This window comes from Pleurodeles waltl, chromosome 4_1 (assembly GCF_031143425.1).
Source record: "Pleurodeles waltl isolate 20211129_DDA chromosome 4_1, aPleWal1.hap1.20221129, whole genome shotgun sequence".
Lineage (NCBI taxonomy): Eukaryota > Metazoa > Chordata > Amphibia > Caudata > Salamandridae > Pleurodeles > Pleurodeles waltl.
This window is the reverse complement of record NC_090442.1, coordinates 730543398-730566552: the sequence shown is the minus strand read 5'-3', so window position 1 is coordinate 730566552 and position 23155 is coordinate 730543398. Positions and strand designations below refer to the sequence as shown.

At 45.5% G+C, this 23155-nt stretch overlaps 1 protein-coding gene across 1 annotated transcript in view; it reads right to left on the bottom strand.

Annotated features, from left to right (window-relative positions):
• Window positions 1-23155, bottom strand: part of EXOC4 (exocyst complex component 4) — a 1633445-nt gene that overhangs the window by 1324221 nt on the left and 286069 nt on the right. Inside the window, exon 6 of the mRNA XM_069229316.1 lies at window positions 4107-4350. Within this exon, the coding sequence (XP_069085417.1) occupies window positions 4107-4350 (244 nt within the window). The remainder of the gene's footprint in view (window positions 1-4106; window positions 4351-23155) is intronic.

Genomic DNA, 23155 nt, shown 5'->3' with positions numbered 1-23155 from the left:
GCTTGAGTGTCTGTGAACTCGAGAGACTAGGACAATTCGTTGCATTTTCTTTTGGTTCTAAATAGACATTGTTAACGTCTCAACGCAGGGGTAGGCACTTTATCGACCCCGGAGGAATAAAAAGCAGAGTCGCCACGGGTAGAATTCCAAGCCAGAGCCTGCAAGTTCCTCTCAGATCTTTGCAGCAGGTGCTGCACGCACCGAGTCTTGCCTTGGGCTTATATTGTACCTCTGTCTTGGCCACACTGCGGTTTACTGACAAGTGGTCTACACATACATGCGTTTTAGACAGTGTGGGGCTAGTGGGCGTGGGAGCAACACATATTGTAGGGTTGGGGGTGGGGGGGAATGAGATGAATCAAGGGGGCAGCAGTGAAATAAATAGTTGTGAGCTGCGAACGCACACTAATTTAATAAAATAAATTGGTGTTTGGTTCATGCGCCACAGAATTAAACGGAAGTGGTATAGAAGAGTGACACTGAAGCCAGCGAGTGGTAAGCAATGGGCGGGCCCAAGCCCTTTATCGTAAAGAACACCCTTGCAAGCACAGCGAATGTGCTGCGCTGTCGAGACCTAAAAAGGAAAGACAATGCACCGAAAAGATGACGGAGGAAATCTCTTACAAGAGGATGAACTGCTGTGCATCTTCAAAAACACACAAAAGTAACAAACAAGCTTTTCACTTCAAATATAACCCTCTCAAAGAAGGGCAAGCAGCAAACACTTAAATAAAGAGCTATTCAGATTTTCAAATCCTTGATAAAACGTAAACTTAGACCAACCAAACAACTCTGACAAGAGATGTGAGTCACCTAGCACCATAGAATACTCTGGTCACAGCTCATCATGCGCAAAAAGTACTATCTCACTGTATAGATGTCAGTTTCACAAGACTCTAGCAGAACAATAACTAAAACACTAAAAAATATTCTGCTCCTCCACTGCAAGACGGCCTTGAAGCTTTATGCAAACACTACATGCAGACCGTTTTGAGATACTGTTACCTTCATTGGTGCCTCACTGGGTCAAGGTTCGCATCCTCTACTCCTCACACTTGCCACAATAAGCGCTTGCATTCAATTAAAAAACAAAATTAAAGAAATAGCCAATTGAGGTATATGGCCTTTCTTCACCCGCTCCCATTAACGTTGAAAAACATAGTCACCCTACAATTTCAACAATATTTCGAAGCAAGCCAAGTGTTAAATTCCCATCAGTCACGTTTTTTTTTACCAACCACAATACAGAAGCTGCATTACTAGATGTATAGGTGTTATGACACAAGCTCCTGTCTTGTGAGTCTGCTTACCCTGATCAACTTCAGACCTGAGTTTTGTACAATGGATCAGCCCATTTCGCTAGCTTTAATATATGCAAGCACTGAAAGGGAACCTCGTATACAGTCCAAAAATGGTAAAACTGCTCCTTGGCAAACATTCACATTTTGTCTAAAATGGTTTTTAACTGCATTACCATTTGAATCATAACAGACAATCATGCAAGCCTCTGTCATTAGCAGCCTCATCGCTCATCACAACTAGAGTCTTCATCACCGAGATCTGGCTCACTCTCAATTCCTACCCCATCTTTAATGAGTTTATGCACAATGGTCTAAGCATTATCAAACAACCTTGCTTACACAAAAATATGTCAAGGTTTCACAATCATTCATCAAAAACCTGCTTGGGTACCTCTTTTCCCATCCTGCTCACTTTAAATCACCTCGTGCCACCTCATCTACTGGCACAGGATCCCCGCTTCCCTCATGTCCACACTCCAGCTCTCTACGAGATATCATTTTAAAGTTTCTTACTCATTATGTAACTGCAGGCATCAACAACCCTGGGAACAACGTGGACTTGAACAGACACTGAGCTTGACAACCTGCAGTCCCTCACTTGGATAATGCACATATGGTATTGTACAACAAGATGGTGGACTCAAAATCCAACATGCCCTGTCACACACAGAATCTACACTCTTGTAAGCACTGTTAAAAACGCTTTTAAGAGCCTGGTGTCTCATTTGCTGCCCTTGAGATCTCTTCAAGTGATGCGCCTGCAAATTTCACAACTGGGGAAAAACAGACATCCCATTTTTGTATTACGACAATCTCTGATCGGGACAACCAAAACCTGTCACTGCTGACATGTTTATCCACCCCCACCACTAATCACTGCATATTCTACTCAGATCCAATCTCTCGCCACCGCTTTGTTGACAGTGTTAACAGCACTAAAAACAACACTGACAAATGACTACACCCCCCTGCCATGATCCCTCAAAACATACTCTCCAACCCATCCCTATTGATAAGTCAGCATGCTATAAACCACCTTGTATCACAACACACTCTCTTTGTTGGAACTCTCACGCTACAGCTGGACAGCACAAACACTATCACGGAACACCACAAACACACTTAGAGCTAACCATGATTAGATACCATCCGAGATGACAGACGGACGTATAACTCAACGAATAGCAGCGACACACAGTCTGCAGCTTCTGCATCTCATGGAGCACGCCTAACATTGGAACAGTGATAACCTGCAAACATTTATGTCAGTAACCAAAAAGGACATTCTACTTCTGACCAAAAGGCACACAAACAACATTTATGCACAGATTCTAACTCCACTGAGGGCACTGTGCGGCTTACTTTTCAAGGTTTTAGAAGTTGCAATATTGGTGACAAGCATCTTAGCCAGTTAAACGTTTTGTCCTCATGAATTCCTCACCCCCAAATAACTGAGGAGTAGAAATGATTGTAGACTAACCATTCACATTCTTTGCTGTTAGACAAATGACAAAACGTTCCGGTGTGCTTCAAACTGCATATCATTTTTAAACTCATTAGGTCACAACTAATACTGAAAGTTGATCACTGGGACCTAATACACATCATTAGTCGCCACACAGAGTCATGTTGATTTGTATATATTTTTTAATGGGTTTATTATTTCGTGGTTCGACAGTTAGTGAAGAAGTAAACACCATCTGTACCTAACACATAGATCAAGTGGGCTACTTAAGGCTAGCTTAGATTAAAGCCACTGATCTACATAATTATTGAGTAAGTTAGGGCATTTTATGTTGCCTGTTTCCCACTCTCATGAACAATCCAGAATGACCAATAAACACTCCAAGTCTCTAGTCACCACCCTCTCATTACTGAACTGCCTCGCCCGTCGTCCAGACCATGGTGGGTGTTTGCATGCATCTGTATGTGAAGCAGAAATCTTGTCATCCACGTTCTGCTTGCAGGCTTTTGTGCTCACCCGACTTTGCCACTGTAACCCAAAGATGACATGCCAGGTATGGGGGCTCAGCGGACTAAAGCATCCACTTCAGAAATCTAGGTTTGACCTTGTGGTCATAGGTTTGTAGCCAATCAGGTCCACTCAGCCTTTCATCTTTCTGAGGTTGATAAAATGAGTACTAGTGGATTGGGTAACAATTAGCACAAAAGACCCAGTTTCAAATCCAGTGGGTCCACTCAGCCTGCCATGCTTTTGAGGTCGATAAAATGAGTACCAGTGCATTTGGCATCAATAAACATCTATCATTTCAGTGCAAAGAGACCCAAGGGTGAACATGCGCACCGCAAACACACGTTATGTTTGTTTTATAATTCATGTCCTACCTACAGGACTCTGCTAAACCTTGGACCTAGGTATCCAATGTACAAATACTCCACGCAAAATGAGTACAATTTTAGTACGGAAATATATGTACTTGTAAAGGTGGAAGAGCAACAAACTGTTTTTATTTAACGAATACAGGAAGAAGAATGGGTGAAGCAAAATTAGTAACTCATAAACTGATTGGTATTCTTCTATGTCAAAACGTTATCAGAAGAGGTAGCAGAGGGACTCTGAATATGTGTCTAGTATCAAACAGGTAATTTGCAATATATACAGGGACAATTTTAACTCGAGTTGATGCTACCTCTGATGTTTGATCCTTTCAACAAGAGCATTTATTAAAATTACTTACATTGCAATGATTTATCTTTAGAGTGTTTTTTAATAATCATTTTCGTTAGAGCAAAATGGCAAAACTAAGGACTTCCACTGAATTAAAGGCTACGCTCTATGCCTACCTTGGTTGGTTCTCCTGAGGAACATTCTCCCCTTTCTGGTAGCCACTGTCGGAGACCTGGGTCGTAGACCTCTTGACGATCTGCTTCAGCTCCAGCTCCAAGCGGTCTTTGATAGCCTTTACCGCTTCCGGGATCTTTCTCAGTTTGGACAGGCCTTTGATGAGGATACCCATAAACACCGCACTATTCTCTTCCGGGTCAGACTCCAGATCCTCTTTGATCTCTTGCAGACTCATTTCTTTCACTGTTAACGGAGAAAAATATTGCAAAAGAAAGTTATACAACCCCAAAATTAAGTTTACTCAACCACAAGTAACAATGCAAACAAAACAAATTAAACCCTATAGTGCGTTCATGTCCCCTGCACTACCCCTGTGGTGTCGAGGACACATAAGTAAAGTCCAAACAATGAAGCAGAAAATCTTTCTGGTGTGAGCATCAGAAGGGTTTTATTTTTGGGGCCAAAACGCCGCATGTTTTTTTAAAGTTTTGCTTTGACACGCAGCACACCCTCTGCAACTGCTTTTAGTGGGTTTATCAGTCCCTCAAGCATTGATGACAACTGGAGAAGTACTGTTGGGAATTGGATATTGCCACCCCCTTTCAAACGGTACCTCTGGTAGCAGACTGGTGGTTAAACCCCCCCCAGTCTGCCCTCTCGTTCTGCCTTCCCACTCACCCCAGGCACTTTATATTGTACAAGGGGAAGCAGATGCTTGCGCAGCCCCTTCTACAATATCCATCACGTGAAAGCACATCTTGCACTGGTGCAATCACAAAGGGACATGGGAATAAGGCTCCAGGTAAAGGAAAGACCACTTTGCCTTTGAGCCCATTGTGTATTACAAACATGGGAGTAGAGGGAAAAAAAACTCTTGGAAGGTGCCTCGCTGTTCACCACATAGAGGTGATGCACAATCAGTGTGACCCCCAAAGTACGCCTTCTGAAAGAGAAGCAAGTGAGTTTCACAGACCCCCCAAGCCTCGCCCTCTTCAGAAAGAGTCCGGTTCACCTCCTGTGAATGCTGTAGTTTCAACCTATGGTCACATGTTTCACTTGAGCTTTCTTGCCTTATCTGCACTGGTATTAACTGTCACTGTTCACACCTGAGCTGAGGAGTGTTTTTTTCAATTTAGTAATTGCACAGTGTCCTGGTAGCATTCCTCATGCCAAGTTAGAGGTAACTGGTATTTTTTCAAGCATAGTTTAGCATAGATAAGATATGGGCAAGTAGTAAGTCTGATTTCAGACCCAACCATAGCACAAAAACTGCCCTCATTGCTACCACAGATGACATTCACATAACTCTGGAAAGAGGAGACACAGCGGCCAACATCCTCCTGGACCTCTCTGCAGAGTTTGAGTCTACCACCCCATCCTCATCCAATGCCTACACAACATCAGAATCCAAGGACAAGCACTTAAATGGATCTGCTCCATCCTGACCGGAAGGACCCAGTCAGTCAGCCTGGCACCATAAACCTGCAACGCCTGCAAGCAACTCTTCGGAGTTCCACAAGGATCCTGCTTGATCCCAACCCTTTTCAATGCATATATGATTCCTCCAGCTGGCATCATTTGCTTTTACGATATCAATGTCCTCTCCTATGCCAATGACAAGCAACTCATTCTCTCCCTCAGGGACAAGATGCCCAGTATCTGGATCAAGTCCAATGCATGACTGTTAGACCTGGCAGCTTTCTGGAGAGTCTCCCCTGTCTTTTTGCCTTCTGACCCCATGTTTTTATGGTGTACTAAAAGTGCAAATGCTCCCTATGGAAATTGTACTGTTGATTGGTTTATCCATGATTGGCATATTTGATATACTGGTAATTCCCTAGTAAAGTGCACTAGAGGTGCGCATGGCCTGTAAATCAAATGCTACTTGTGGGCCTGCAGCACTGGTTATGCCACCCACATTAGTAGCACTGTAAACATGGCTCAGACCTCCTACTGCAGTGTCTGTGTGTGCAGTTTTAAACTGCCAGTTGGACTTGGCAAGTGTACTCACTTGCCAGGCCAAAACCTTCCCTTTTACTACATGTAAGGCACCCCTAAGGTAGGCCCTAGGTAGCACCATGGGCGAGGTGCAGTGTATGTTAAAGGTGGGACATGTACTTATGTGTGTTACATGTCCTAACCATGAAATACTGCTAAATTCCATTTTCACTGTTCAAGGCCAATCTCTCTCATGGGTTAACATGGGGGCTGCCTTTAAATATTATTTAAGTGCAGATTATCTTTCAGAGCAGATAGGAATTTGGAGTATAGGGTCTATGAACTCACAATTTAAAAATACATCTTTTTGTAAGGGTTGTTTTTAAATTGTGTGCTTGAAAATGCCACTTTTAGAAAGTAGGCATTTTCTTGCTTAAACCATTCTGTGACTGCCTGTTTGTGGATTCCCTGTCGGGTCAGTTTGACAGTTGGGCTGTTTGCAATTCTCTCTAGACAGTGACACAAAAGGGGGTGGGGTGTAGCCTGCATATCCTGATAAGCCATCTGAGCTAGAGGGGAGGGAGGCGTGGTCTGTGCCTGCCGCCACACAATGCAGTCTCCAACCCTCTGGTGTGTGTCTGGGGCCTGGCATTGACAAGGAAGGATATTGAAAACACTTGAGACTTATCTTTGAAGTTTGTCAACTTCAAAGGTAGAAAGGGGTATAAGTACTGGACCCAAAACCCAAGACTTTTAGAATCAAGAGGAACCTCTGCCAAAGAGAAGCGCTGAAGAGCTGGAGGAGGAGTAATGTCCCTTTGGTGTGTTGCTTTGCTGGATTGGCCTGCAGTTGCTGCTTCTGCCTATAAAGAGAGCAAAGGGTGAACTTTGCTGTGTATCCTGCTTGAGAAAGTTCTCCAAGGGCTTGGAGTAGAGCTTGCCTCCTGTTGGAGGTCTCCGGGACACCAAAGACTTCAGTTTCCTCTACCTGCAGCACTGGGAACTGTGTGTTTTGTGCTGTTGAAGAGGAGAAACCACTTCAATGCCGCCAACGACGCAACTGGTCTGCGCTGTGACCTGCCAACGCCGCACGGAGCTGCACTGCCCCACCTCGCACGCGACCCTGGTCCCACCAACATCGGATGACTTCACCGAGCCGCTGCTTGCACCGTGACCCGTGGGCCCCGCACTCCGGCATCGCCCTGCTCACACCGCAGCTTGGGCATCTCCGACGTCACTGCTCCTGGTGATACCGGTGCCACTGCCTCCACCGTGGCCTGTGGATACTGCTCGTAAGGAGCACGAAGCCCTGTCCCATCCGACACCCCAGCCCGGGGTCCACCGACGCCAGCACGATCGACTCCAGTTTCATCACCTGGCATCCCTGCCTGCCCTGTGGCCCGTGGACACCGCTCGTGAGGTTCACGAAGCACCGTCTTGTCCCACACTACTGGCTTGCGCCTATCAACGACAGTGCTTCAGCAATGACACCGCCACTGCCTGCACCGTGACCTGGTGACACAGCATGTTGCACCGCCCTGCCCTGCCCTGCTTCACACTGGAGCCCTGGTCATACTGATGCTGCTGGACGCCGTCACCGAGCCGTTGCCTGCACCGTGACCTGTGGGCACCGGACGTTGCATCGTACCGCTTCGCACCGCAGCCCTGACGCCATCCACGCCAGCCCTCCTGACTTCATCAGCCCAGAGTTCGATCCTCAACGAGTGTGACTTCAAGGGCCTGATGTCTCTCTCACCGACTCTGCAACCGACACCGCGATCCTAGTGACACCGCTCTCCAGGGTTCACCGCGAGGATCACGACGCCCTGCAATTCCAAAGGTACTGTTTGTGGGTCTTCCCGCCACTGTAGCTGGCTTGCAACGCCGCGCCCGGCCTGAACAGTTGGTTTTGTTGATCATGATGCTGTGATAGCCCCAGGTGGAGCTATCCACTTCAAGGAACTGTATTTATTTGTAAATCTTGCAGAATTCATATTTTTATTACTGTATGGTGGATTTTTAGCGTATTTGGTCTTGTTTTATATAGATAAATATTGGCTATTTTTCTAAAACTGGTCTGGTGCCCTTTTGTAGTGTTTTCTCTGTGTTACTGTGTGTTATGTGCAAATGCTTTACACATTGCTTCTGAGATAAGCCTCACTGCTCGTGCCCAGCTACCAAGGGGGTGAGCAGGGGTTATCTGAGCGGGTATCTCCCTTATCCTGAGTGAGGGTCCTTACTTGGACAGGGTGAAAACCTACTGCCAACTAGAGACCGCATTTCTAACAATGACTGAAATTGTCTACTAGAAGAAGACTGACTGTTTAAAGTTGAACACAGACAAGACCGAAACTGTGAGCTCCAGGAACAGCACATCACCGTCGTACTCCACCTGGTGTCCAACAAAGCTAGGGTGAACACTGACCCCCACCACCCATGCCAAGAACCTCAGGATCATCATGAAAAGCAAACCCAAAATGACTGCCCAAGTCAATGGCCATCAACACTTCATGCTTCCCAGCCCTGAAGATGCTTAGGAAGGTATTCAAATGGTTTCCAGTCAGTATCTGGAAAACCTTCACACATGTGTTGATGACAGGCAAGCTGGACTAAGGGAACAGCCACTAAATAGGAATTATCAAAAAGTTCACTAGAAGGCTGCAGACCATTCAGAACTCGGCGACCAGAATCACTCTCAAATTCCCACGCCGCACTAGCATCACACCACACATGAAGGAGCTCCACTGGCTCCCCAGTCATAAACAAGCACAATTCAAACTCCTCACTCACATTTTCAAGGCACTACATAACACCGGCCCAGCATACCTCAACAATTGCTCTGCTTTTACATACTTTCCAGATACCTCCGCTCATCCAGATGCCCACTTGCACAATCCAATGCAGACAAAAAAACTAGATCGTGGTCAAGCCTTCTACATCGCTCCTAAAGTGCCACTTCTTAGTTCCACTAGGACCTAGGTGTACCTAAACTCACAACTGCTCAGCGCCTGGATATCCTCTAGTGTAACAGTGTGCTCTACAAATCTGGATAACGCAACATGACGTAACATAACGTAGCGTAACATAACATTTAAAAAATATTTCTAAATCTATCAATAAATATTAAGGAAAGGAGGAAGAAACTTGATGCCATTACACAGCAAATTGTTGGTTTAAATAATTCCTTTGTCATGAGTGTGAGAAAGACACTGATTAAAAGGAGTTTCTTGCGGGAAATCTCTTAAAGGTATAAAAACACAGTGGCACCTACTTATGTTTGCTGGAAATAATCTGAACAGACTGGAAAAGATTCACAAAATTCATATGAACTTGAAAACTACTAGGTTGCCTCAAAGTTCTGAAAAATCAATGTTACTGTGGCAATATGTTTGAAAACACATTCTCACATGCAGGGGCATCTTATGTAAAATGGATTTGGAGTTAACTGACCAGTTTCTCCAAATATATATACACTGAATTTTATCTCATATGGGATGAGTATAATTGTATATACAGTAAGTGTACAGTATCCCTATTTGAGAAGCAACAAGTGTGGCGGAGTTCCAGGCCACTCTACTGGGGTTTTGCTGACCGCACTAGTTACTAATTGCAATATTCTCTATCTCTTGTTGCTGCTTTCACCTGGAACATAGGCCCATTTTTGTCTCTCAGATGTGGACCTTGAGCTTTCCCTTGTAGGCTTTCCTACTCAATCTTGGTCCTATCGCGAGCCACTGTCTAGTGTTGATGGGTGTCCTGTCCATGGCTCCCTGGTGGGGCAATTAGCATCCGGGTCTAATGCCTGATACACAGATAATGGAGTAGCAGCACTGCCAGCTTACTTGCCCTTTCATGGTCGAGCCTTCCAGTGCTGTCTGGTTAGAAAAGGCCTATTGTTGGCCTAACCAGATCTTACAGTGGGCTCAAAACCTGCATGTTGCTTATCATTGGTTGGCTTTATTGCCACTCTCATTTGCTTGCTTCTGATCCAATGGCTTACCTTGTCCATCTTGTGCTTGTTCCTCATCTGGAGCATAGCCTATTTATGTGTGCTCCTCTACTGCTCATGTTCCGTGAACTACCTTTCTCTTTTTGCTTAAGCACTCCATGAGAGTGCATGTGTTTTTTTTTTTGTTTTTTTTTACTCTGCCCAGTGTGCTGCTTCTCCCCTCTGTAGCTTCACTTCCATGATCTTAGAGTCAGTTTACTGACCCACGAGAACACGCCTGTTATCCCGTCATTATCTCTCATGGTGTCCTGATCTTGATTAGTTCTCGCTGCTGATCTCACTGTTACCCCTCATCCCCCATCAGTGACAATCGGCACCAGCTAGGTTTGTTTTTGAATGGCTATTACAGCTTTACAGATCCGGTTGAGAGTTCTTTCTTGTATACTATTTTATATTTGCGTGTAGGGCTCTGTGTCGGAACTCGTTCGGATGAGATTTTCAACTTGCTTACAGAGAGATATGCCAATGCTTAGCATGAGCGTTACTGCACCTTCAGCATCTGATGTGAGCGCTCATTACTAATCATTAGACGCTGAAAGTGTTTTTTTAAATACTATTTTACTTTTCTTGTCCTTATGTTTCCGTTTGCGTTATTTATATTTTCAGTGTATGTAACAAAGGGGTTTATTAACAGTGTATCTCGACCCATATTTATGTGTTTTTATGTAAACTGCTGCAAGTACAGATAGCAACCTCAGTTTCAGAGCGCCATTCCGACTACAGCTGCACTTCTCTGCGCTTTACAATAGAAATGGGAGAACTCAGCCACTACAGTGCCCAGCAACGCATATTGTTTTATTGCGACACTAAAGTACAATAAGGTACGGAAGGAAACCAGATAAGAAACAGCTCTAGACTTTACAAAGTATTTGGTTAACACAAAACAATGGGTTCACTAAGGTAAAAGCTCCGTCAGATAAGAAAGGGCCCATGAAGTTACTATCTCTGAGACAGTCTACAGAAGACCAAGTGGGTGCTATATTTTACCTTTTAGGGCAGCAATTTCAGTGCAACGCTACACGGTTGCGTCTCTTATATTCCTTACCTTCTGCGGTATGTAAAGCTGTAAATTATTTTTCATGTTTATTTTCCGTTCTACTTCATTTGTACTCTAGTATAATATAAATGTGTTTTTTCCTTAAAATTACAGGGTTGCGGAGTTACTTTTTGAGCCTTCATTTTTAAGGTAGACAACAGCAGTGTTTCTGTGCGTTGCCTTATGATGTTATTGCATTCATGCTTTTGTTTACATCAAATTGTTAATCATTTATTGAGCCCTATTTCATTGTATACTTTTCGTCATATTATTACGCTTTGTATTGTGGCCACATTTACATAGCGTTTTCTATAACTGACGAAGTGCTGAAGCACATGATATGTGTTGTGAATGTATTTTCTATTTTTATGTTATCTATATCTTACTGTTATCCTGTGGTCGCCTATATTTTATAGTATTTTTATATGAATTATGTTAAGCACTATTAATACCGAGAACAAAGTTTCTTTTACTGCATGGTCATTCTACTTGCAACTACACGTTTTCATCTTTGCAAAGTAAATGGCAGCTTTCGCATAATTTTATGTTTATCAACCAAATTCTTTGTATTGCTAAAGATAAGTGCAACAATTCGTTCTTTTGGCAGGACAAAAACATGGGCTGACTTTACTAGGCAATACTTAGAATGCAACGAACAGGTGTTAAAAGCTTAATTAGATATACATGTATGTCATTTGCGAAGAAGTGTTGCAACCAGCCTTTACACCTTTTTAAAATAGAAATTATGTAAACTACCCCACATACACAAGCCATCAACATGCAATAGCAGCTTTTAATAACACCGCATCTGCCTTCTGCGGCACTGTACTGCCTCCTCGAGGGGGCGAGGGTTCCCTTACCTACTGACGGCAGTACAGGAAGCAGGTGAAGGCTGAAACCCGCCCTGATATTCCCCACAGCTCTCTAATGCTTGAGTGGAGCATATTCTCTGTCTTGCGAACTGGACGGTAGACTATGGTCCTTCTCTTTCCATTGACTCAGCAGTTGTTGCCCTACCTCAACCTATTGCCATTCAGGCTAGGAGGGTGGAGCTATGGTTCTCCTCCTGCCTCGGGCTCGATGACCTGTGATTGAGACACATGATTGGCACAGTTACCTCAATGTATTGCTCTGCTTACAAAGGTTACCTGAAATTTGTGCCCTAACGTACACTCAACATGTTTCAGTGGACTGCAACTTAGGCGTGACTGTTGTCCCCGGGTGGATCACTGCATGATGTCATCCGCTGGGGTAACTATAAGAGCTATCTTGATCTGTTTCTCACGCTCACTAACTGGCACTGGGTGCTGTGCAAATGTGGTATGCAGGTGTGATATGCCTTTTCCTACATAGGCCATTTAACAGTCTAATGCTGGCATATTTGTAGGCGACGTATCTGGAATGCCAGGAGCGCAGCACAGAGACAGTTGCAATAGTTAAATCTAGCGTTAACAGCAGCACCCACTACCAAAACTTTAATTGCAGCAGAAAACAGAGGCAAGATTGGTCTAAGTTTGGCTAGTGGGTGTTCTCTGTACGTCCAACCTCCTGCTTCACATCTGGATTAGATCAATGAGTTTCAGACGGATGCTGGCCTTCCCAGACTGACGTTTGACCAGGGAGAGGGGCTGGAAACCCCAATATTGGAAAGGTAGATAGAGGCAGCCATCAGATCACAAATCAACAGATATAAACCGAGGCTTGGATGAACTCCGAGCTGAGTTTTACAGTACGTACAGGCAGTATTTCCTTTATCATTTTTCTTTGTATTGCACATTTCTTCGTTGTGTGTGCAACTGAGTGATACCAGCATAAGTATGCTACTTTCTCGTGGGACTAGAACAGATACTTACCTGTACACTAAAAAATTGTTTGAACATATTTCCCTACTAAACTGTCTATAACACAAGGTTCTTTAGAAATGGCCCTGAAGGGAGCCATGAATTAATCCAGCATTTTAGCTTCCACCATATGCAGATGGGACTAGAAGGCCTACCGAGAATCAGAAATGACGAGACCCATGAATAGCAACAGACATGGTATGTGGATCAATGTGGTCCACTTAGGAGCAGAGTCAGCACAACCCAAACAATCACAGACATGACAGAAGTGGCTGGATTGGATAAACTCTGAGGCAGAGATGATGCAAATCAAGGACAGCTGCAGACTCTATAGTTTGGGTTTACGCTTTAAATAGAAGCTGCAAAGGCACAGCCCGCTTCAGTGGGTGCTACTGGTGAGCCATGGAGAGGAGGAGATAAAATGTAGTCCTATGGAGGAAAGTGCTAGTTAGATTTAAGAGAAGAGATGAGACAGGAGAGGATAGAAAAGAAAGAAATGAACTAGTGTAGTGTAGAGGATGGACTAACTGTGACTGACGGGTGGATCACCTAATGACTACTCTTAGCCTTTGGTAGATGCAACTGGAAATTAAATAGCAGAAGAGAGTGGTTGAGGAAACTATCTGCCCAGCTGAAATTACACTTGGGTGAAAGGGCAAAGGTTAGAGCCACAACAAGTCCATATTTATTGCAGAGTCCCAAGATGAAGGCTGAAATCCCAAAGCCTTAATTACACAAGGGTTATGTTCCCCAACTCAAGAAACATACCCTGAGAAATAGAATTGTGGCAACATAACATAAAAAATGTAAACTTCAAATTAGGACCTGTCTCGCGTATTAATGTGTATCACAAAGTGGTCTTGCAAGCTAGCGCCTGTGTACTCCGACCTTAGGTGCATTAGTCCCTTTGAAGCAAACCAAGACTACAATTTCCAGAATGTGTTAAATGAAGGCCCAGGACTGAAAACATTGCATTCTGTCAACAAAGTGTAACCTGCAACTCCACTTCCTTTTGCATTCTGTAGTAAATGCTGCTATATATTGTACAACAATGATTCAAACATCCATACTATTTGTAGTTCATAGTATTTTAGCCTAAGGTTCATGTGAGGCACTGTGTTTGCACAAACGCGAATGATCTGAGACACAGATATTTTAATGTTCAAAAGCGGACTACGTTTAAACAAAAGTATAGCACTAATCTAGCAGCAGGATGACTCCGCATGAAATGCTATTTGGTATAATCAGAATGCATTTAGCACAGTACCTTGCAAATGCATTGATGAAATCTAGTTTTATGGAAGCAGCTAGTTTTTGGTGTGCTTTTGTTTTAAATGTCGTATTGCCCGCACAATCACGTTCCTTGCTTTCACACGTGAGAGTGTAACTCCTGTGCGCTGCTGGTGCAGTTTCAGACACCGAGCGGTACTTTGTCCGGTGCAGTGCCTCGAGTATCTAAGACTGGTGGAGGGGAGGGTGAGCCGCACCTTGAGCGATCAGAGGAGAGAGGCAGAGGGATAAAGAACAGCGTCACGCTTTGCCTTTATTAATAGCTCACAGACAACTCTTCTCGGCAGACCCCTTTGTTTTGTGCACTCCTTATGGCCCCACGTTCAGTGAAAAATCAGTGCACGACCTCCCAGGCGGCAGCCGAGAGGTAACCTAGCATGCAGGAGCTTTTTTGTACCAGCGTCTATGAACGTCCTTGCAAAGATGGGAGAAGCATTCGCCAATGAACGATCAACAATACTGAAGTAACTGCCTTAAAGACAATGCCAAGTGGAAAACACACCAGCCCAATCAATTCCAGGTTTCTGGAGCTATCCTTTATATGGCCATGCCGACTCAACCACGTCTTTAACGGTGCCAGCTTATGCACGGAACCCCAATTACAGTGCAGTACATAGTGAACAGGTCTTTCCTTATGACAAAACACAGAGATTCGTTATAGTCTTACACCACAAGCTCTACAGCACATCCACACATCAACGCCATGTGGACTGGGCCTCGCAGTGCTGGCAGCCATGATCTGGAACCCCATGCCACTGTCGCTGGACGCACGGATGACCACTTCATTTTCTATCAAAAAAAACTATCGACTCGTCCCCCGGGGGTGAACAGGTCTTTAATCATGCACAACTCTGAAGCCTTGTGTGGTGTACGTAAGCACTAAGTCAAAACAGCTTAATACGGAACAGCTATATGCAAATTTAAACGCCCAGCAACACGACTTTATTACAAACAAGTGAAGATGAAATAATTGCATATTTGCGCCTACCCATCTTCACTCTGTAAACTAAAAGTGAAAATTAAATATAAATGCTTCATAATAGTGTTTTTTACTAATATGACAAGAGCAGAAAGCAAGCATCGCACGTTACGAAGTATGCGCCATTAACCACACCCAGCCAGGCTTTCTGCTAATCGGTCCTCCAAAGCAGAGCTTGAAATGGAAAATAGAAGTGCAGGTACTCTGTAACAGAGTACCTGCTTGTTTCTGAGAAGTTCCGGTACTCTCCAATAAAAAGTATTACGTTTATCTTGAGAAGTGCAGGGACTCTCCCTCTCAAAATAAAAAAGTGCCGGTACTCAGTACCGGCCCATTTAAAGCACTCCTCCAAAGTACTCACCCGGTCCTAGAAACCAAGCAGTTGTAAACATGCCTTGGAAGTATACATGCGACTATCATCCAGACCCAGTCCACTTTTATAATCCAACTAACAGGTCCTCCGGTAGCTACACTTCCTGGTAAAGACCACCTAACCTGCTGCACCTGGAAGTTTGTAATAGTATATATGTCAAAAAAGTCAATACATAACTATTTAACGTTTTTTTTGTAGAAAAATAGTGTATTTAAAAATTCCCATAGTTTAAAAAATTGTTTCTTTATTTAAATAATAATACAATGTAAAAACTAAGGTTTAGTGCAAGTTAGTCTTCTACCATAACTGGAAGATTTTCATATGCAAGCCACACACTGCCATCCCCAACATCAAACAAGATGATTAAGGGTGCTAATTACAGTTACTTTCAAGGCACAAGATATAATAACTTGAGATAACTATAACCAGTGAATTTCAGTGGTATATTTACTTTAAAAGGTATGTTTTAACTGACATTTTCACTTAACTATAACATCCCGTTAACTTTTGTTTTTTCAGTAAACACAAGACACACCACCTCTCCACCCCTCCACCCCTGCCAGAGAATGTGCTGCACACTTTGCAAGGTTTCTGGCCACATAATTTAGATAACTTGCCAAATAATTCTAGTGACCCAGACAATGGTGAAGTTCTGCAGAGTGGTTTGGGGACTGTAATTATGATGATGAAACCCATATTTCTCTGGGACCCGTAAAATATTTTAGAGGGCACAATTTATAGTTACCTTAGGACAAGAGTTAAAGTTTCTTAGTTAACTATAACTGCTGAATTTCTATGGATGTATGTGTGTAAAATCTGAACCCAACAATAACATCCCTGTAACTTTTGTTTTTTATTTTGATTAATTTCTGTGTTTTTTTAATGCTATTTCCTCACTATAACGTCCTGTAAACTTTGTTTTTCCCAGTGAATTTCTAGGGGTTCATAGGTTTTGCCCTCACCCCCAGGGGACTCCATCCTCTGGGTTTCAGCATTTTCTTGGGGGAGGGGGACACAGTGGGCCGATCTTGGCTCCTGGGGCCCCATGCATTTTTTAGGGAGACAGGGTTATGGGCCCCCCTCCCCAGACTGGTTTTGCCCTCACCCCCAGGGGACTCCATCCTCTGGGTTTCAGCATTTTTTGTGGGGGAGGGGGACACAGTGGGCCGATCTTGGCTCCTGGGACCCCATCCCTGGTGCATATTTTTGGGAAAGGTGGAGTATATGCCCCCCAGGCCATTTTTGCCCCCATGGACACCATCCCCTGGGGGCCCACCACTATATTTCTGAGGCATGTGGGCACATAGCCCCCTCCTGAGCCACATACAGCCCCGAAGACCCCATCTCCCTTGTCCAACCATATTCCAAAGGGGATGGGGTCATGCATTCCCTCTACCTCAGCTGATTTCAGCTCTGGAAAACTCATCCAATGAGGCACAGCCAAAAAAAAGGTAGGTGCCCTGGTTGCCACTAAGGGCACCCACGACACTATGCTTGGGGCCATGAGGGAACTCCAAGGCCCCAACTGGATCCCCGCTTCCAGTGGGAACCAGCTTTACTCCTGCTAGCAGGGAGCAGCTAAAAGTGTTGTTTCCTGGGGGCAGGAGCATGTGGACAGGGAAACAGATGAAAAGCCCGCTCCCAGGTGTTGGGAACACATTTCATGCTCCTGCTCACTGGAAGCAGACTTAGGGGGTCATTCTGACCCTGGCGGCCGGTGACCGCCAGGGTCACCGACCACGGGAGCACCGCCAACAGGCTGGCGGTGCTCCCGAGGGCATTCTGACCGCGGCGGTTCAGCCGCGGCCAGAAAGGGTAAACCGGCGGTCTCCCGCCGGTTTACCACTGCCCATGTGAATCCTCCATGGCTGCGGAGCGTGCTCCGCAGCCATGGGGATTCTGACACCCCCTACCGCCATCCTGTTCCTGGCGGGTCTCCCGCCAGGAACAGGATGGCGGTAGGGGGTGCCGCGGGGCCCCTGCAGTGCCCATGCCCATGGCATGGGCACTGCAGGGGCCCCCGTAAGAGGGCCCCGCAAAGTATTTCAGTGTCTGCTAAGCAGACACTGAAATACGCGATGGGTGCAACTGCACCCGTCGCACCCCTGCAACTACGCCGGCTCAATTCTGAGCCGGCGTCCTCGTTGCAGGGGCATTTCCTCTGGGCCGGCGGGCGCTCTTTTGGAGAGCGCCCGCCAGCCCAGAGGAAATGTCTGAATGGCCGCCGCGGTCTTTTGACCGCGGTGCGGTCATTCAGCGGCGGTACCTTGGCGGACGGCCTCCGCCGTCCGCCAAGGTCAAAATGACCCCCTTAGTGTTTGCTCCCTCTTGGCTGGAGTTTTGAAAGTGATCCCGCCAAGCAAGAGCAAAAAAAGGTCTCGCTGTCTCGTAAGTGCGGGCAAGGAAACTGGTATGTCCCTAGGGTGGGTTCCCCAGGACATAGCATTAGTCGGCCCTTGGAGTTCCCAAGGCCATTAATAGCTCAGGAAGGGGGTTGCGTGCCCCCTACCCTTTACATGTCTGGCTGGGGCCCAGGGGATGGGATCCCTGGGGCATTAATCAGCCCGGGGAGGAGTGCCGCCTGCCCCATCCCATTATTTAGAATCCAGGCACTGAGGGGATGGGGTCCCCATGGCCAAAATCGGCTTGGGAAGGGGGCCCACATGTGTCAGGACTCCTCCTTGTGCCCTATGTTTTATGGATGGTAATTGCCACCGGGCTCATGTTACCCTTCCCTTGTGGCACCTCCCAGCCCACAGTTCTCCCAGTCATGCTTCCCTTGCGGTGCCTTCCAATTTAGAGTCCTACAGGATTTCCCTCCCACGAAGAGTGAGCCATTGACCCTCCTGTTCTGCTGCTGCGCAAGTTTGGTCTATTGTGCACCTCCAGATATCACATGTCTATTTGGGATAGCTACGTTATCCATTGTGACCTACTGACTTGTACCATCATGAACTTGGGGTTCAGTTGTACTTGCCAACTGTTGATGACTGCAGTTTGCAGCTACGTCCTGGAAGCCCTCATTTCGATTGTATATAACACACGATCTTCCCCTCTGTTTCATTGGAATACTCCACGCTTTCACGTGGGCCAGGTGCCTTTCTGGAACCTTCTAGCCTTCCTGTATAAATACCCCCACCTGGCCTTGTACCCGTCCAGCGTAAGCTATGTTCCTGCACTACCCTCCTGATACTCCCAGATATTCAACTTCTCCGTCCAGCGCAAGCAAAGTCCCTGCACTTATCTCCTGAGTTACCAGTTCTAGTCCTCCAAGCCTTTCTAATGACCTTGTGATCCTGGCTTCTGCGTTCCTTCCAGTGTCTTCCTTCATGAGCTACAATTCCGCCTCCTCTTGAGATTCTTGCACTGAGCCTCCTGCCGTCTCTAGATTCCAGTTAAAGTACTAGATAATGCTAAGTACCTTCCCTTCAGGTTAGTCTTGTTTGGGAGGCTTGGGAGGCTGCTCCCAACCTTCCCACACAAAGGCAAGTGGACCCCTAAAGGATGCCCAAACAAAAGCTAAAAGGGGCTGTAGCCCACTCCTTTTTGTGGAACTTCCCTGTAAGCGAAGAGGAGACAATGCAATAGGACATCCCACCTCCTTCAGAGTTTTTCTGAGAGTCCCATGATCATGCCTTTGAGGGTTTTGTTGCACCTTTCAACTAACCCATTTGTTTGTGGGTGGTAAGGGGTGGTGAGTTTATATGTTACACCACACCCCTTTCACATGGCAAAGGTATGCAGCCATGAAGTTTGCACCTCTATCTGACACCACCTCCTTGGGAAAACCCACCCTGGAAAAGATTCTCAGGAGGGCCTTGGCCACGGCAGGAGCTGTAGTGGTCCTAAGAGGAAATGCTTCTGGGTACCTGGTGGCATGGTCCACAACCACCAGTATAAACCTGTTCCCAGAGGCTGTTGGAGGGTCCGGGGGGCCAACAATGTCCACCCATACCCTTTGAAAGGGTACCCCAACCACTGGTAGTGGAATTGGTGGGGGCCTTTGGAGTGCCACCAGTTTTGTCATTGGATTGACAGGTTACACAGGAGTGACAAAACTCCCTTGTATCCTCAGACATGTGGGGCCAGTGAGAGTGAGGGACAAGTCTGTTCCAACTCTTGCTTTGCCCCAAATGGCCTGCAAGGGGAATTTCATGTGCCAAGGCCAACTAAAACTCCCTAAACCTTTGAGGAATGAACAACCTCCTGGTGGCACCAGGTTTGGGGTCCATTGCCTCAGAATAAAGGAGGCTGTTGTCCCAGTAGACCCTATGGGTCCCACTGAAATCCCCTGCTTCCCGAGCTGCAGCTTGCTGCCTCAGACTTTCCTGAGTAGAACTTCTAGACTAAGTTCTTCCCTGTTGGGACCTCCTGCACCTAAGAGCTCAGCTGTATCTGCTTCACGCTCCTCTGGTGTAGATTCCACCCAAGGAGCAGGTTCCTCTCCCTCAGGAGTGGGATCCCTGTTGAAGTCTGAACAAGGGTTAACTTTTTACCCTGCCTACCTCTCTTTTTGGGAGCTTTCTGGGCCATTTTGCAAGGCTTCAGTGATCCTTGCTCCCCCTGCTTCTTGGTCTGTGGTCTGGTTAAAGCAAAGATATGCCAGGGATTCCCAGCATTGCTGCATGGACTTCCAACTCCACTTCAGCCCAAGCTGAAGTCTCCAAATCATTACCCAGCAGGCACTCAACAGGTAGATCAGTGGATACCGCAACTTTCTTGGGGCCAGTAACACCCCCCCAGCTAATGTCAACAACAACCATGGGGTGGCAATGAGTGTTGTTGCGAGCATCAATAACTTGGTAAGTGTAACCAAGTAGGTGTTGCTCAGGTGACACCAGTTTTTCAGCCACCATTGTGACACTGGCACTTGTGTCCCTGTAGGCCTCAGCCTCAACAGCATTTATAAGTGGATGCTGCATGTGCTTCTCCATATTGAGGGGACAAGCTGCTACAGTGGCAAGGTCAATGCCACCATCAGAAACCAAAAATGCCTCAGTGATCTCTCTGACTAACTCAGAGCCCACTACAGTCCCCAAGGTGAGTCCAGCTACCTTTGTGGACAGACTACTACTACCATTGTTATTGCTTCTGCTAGGGGCCTTAGAGGTAGAAGTGGTAGTGGTAGTAGCAGGCTTGGTGCTCTTTTTAGGACAGGTGCTGTCACCGGCCCTATGGCCTTTTTGTCTACATATGTAGCACCAAGGGTTCTTATGCTAAGAGGATGAGGACTTAGACCCACCCCCAGAAGAGTTTTGTGGGCCTGATGAAGGCTCTTTCTTTTGTTTAGAGTTGCCCCCACCATTCTGATTCTTGGAAGAATCGTTCTGTTTGGGGTCACCCCTTGTGGAAGTTTTCCTTCCCACCCTGGTGCAGACCCATTTGTCTGTCTTCTTACCCAGTTCTTGGGGAGAGGTCAGATCTGAGTCCACCAGGAACTGATGCACTCTATCAGATGTGCAGTTACTAAGAATGTGCTCTCTCACAAGAAGATTATACAAGCCCTTTCATGCACATTGCTTCCATGTAACCAGCCTTCCAGGTACTTGACAAAGCGGCCTACAAAATCTACCCTATCCTGGGAGGACTCCTTCCTAGTCTCCCTAAATTTGATCCTGTACTACTCTGTTGTTAAAGCAGATCCACGAAGATGTGCATTCTTAAGTGCCTCCTAGTTATCTGCATCCTCTTCTCTGACCGTAAGGAGTTTGTGCCTGCCTTTATCAGAAAACAAAAGCCACAAGATGGCTGTCCACTGTCTGTGAGGGACCTTATGAACTTTAGAGGCCCTCTCCAAGGCAGTGAATCACTTGTGGATATCATCACCAACCTTTTAAGGTGGGACCATTTTGCTTAGGTTCTTGGAGTCATGGGAGTCCTACCTGACCTTGTGTTCCTAAAGTTGTTGCTGCCACCATGAGGTGTTAGTCCTACATTCTGTCTCTCCCTCTCCACGGCCTTCCTCTCTAGGGCTAACTGTTGCGCTGCAGTCTCAGTTTGGCCTGGTCTAACTTCAGCCTGTGGAATTCCCTATCTAGAGAATCCCCCCTGAATTAGAGTGGCTGTTTCATAGGTGGTCCTAAAGACATGGGTTTGGGCAGATGAGGCCATGAGTGCTCCCTTCAGGAGTAGTGTGTTCCCCAGGTTCTTACCACCCCTCATCAGTGTAGTCTAGGTCTATCCTATCTAAGACTGGGGGGGTCCATCTCTTTCTCCTGGTCTGCAGTGTTCTGGCTGTTAGCCTGGAGGAGCAATTGTAAGAGGAGAGATTTGTTGGGATTTCTCCCTGTCTTCACTTTCCTAGAAGCACACAACTCCCTCAATTCCTGAAAGGTAAGGTTCTCATATTGAGAGTCTGAAACCCGAGATGTGTTTTCTACTAAAGACACTTCCCTAGAGAAGTGTGGGTGACTTTCTAAAAAGTTTAGAGAAAGGGCTATGCCAGACCCCCAACCTACCTAAACAAGAAGCCTAGTGATCCTAATTACTAAGTGTAGTGTATCCTATAGACAAGTGGTGATCTTTGATGTGGAAAGTTACCAGTGACAATTGCAAGTGTCATACTCCACCAATGTAGGAAGCAGGCCTGGTGTGTGATTTGCACCTAATATCATGTCCAGGCAACCCCTATTAGTGAAAGAAGACAGTGTCTAGGAAGCCAAGGATCTATATTGGCAGTCACACAGCACTATCACACCTTAAAGGAACCACACAGTGTTACAAACATAAAGGTACTTTATTACAGTAGCACTGAACTAGATTACTAATAGTCCCCCAACTGGAGGCAAGTACTATGTATATGTATATATATATATATATATATATATATATATATATATATATATATATATATAAAGTCACTTACTCCGTAGAACAGAGTGCGAATGGGCAACGAGTCCTTTGTTAGTTTATTTTTCCGCAGGAGGTTGAAGTAAGGAGTGAAGAATTGTATATATATATATATATATATATATATATATATATAAAGATGTCCATGCAATGTATATACATATTTATATAAAGAAAGTACTACAACAGCTACAGGCTTCCAGGGAGGGGGGGGAGGGTGCATGTGAATCTGCAGCACTACATGCCACAAACAGATGTCTACTGGGTAAGTGACACTTTCCATTTGATGGCATGTGTAGCTGCAGATACACATGCTTTGCACAGACTGAAAAGCAGTCCCCTCCTAAAGTAAGCGGTGGCTAGCCTGTAGGAGTTGGAGTAGCTTGAAACAGTTTTGCTTATTGTTGAGATAAGTCTAAGGCGATGAGGCAATACCCTCTAACCCTTTTGACCAGGGCAATTTACATTGTTGGTGAGATAACACATCCACACAGAGGTGTTGAGTAAATGTGTGTGGTGTGGACCATGTGGCTACTTTGCATATGTCTGACATTGGTATATTATCTAAGAATGCCATTGAAGTTCCTTTCTTTCTAGTAGAATGTGCTTCAGAGTTACTAATAGCTGTCTTTTAGCTTTAAGATAGCAAGTTTGAACACACTTTACTATCCATCTAGCTAATCCCTGTTTTGAAATAGGATTATCCTTATGAGGTTGCTGAAATCTTTTCTTC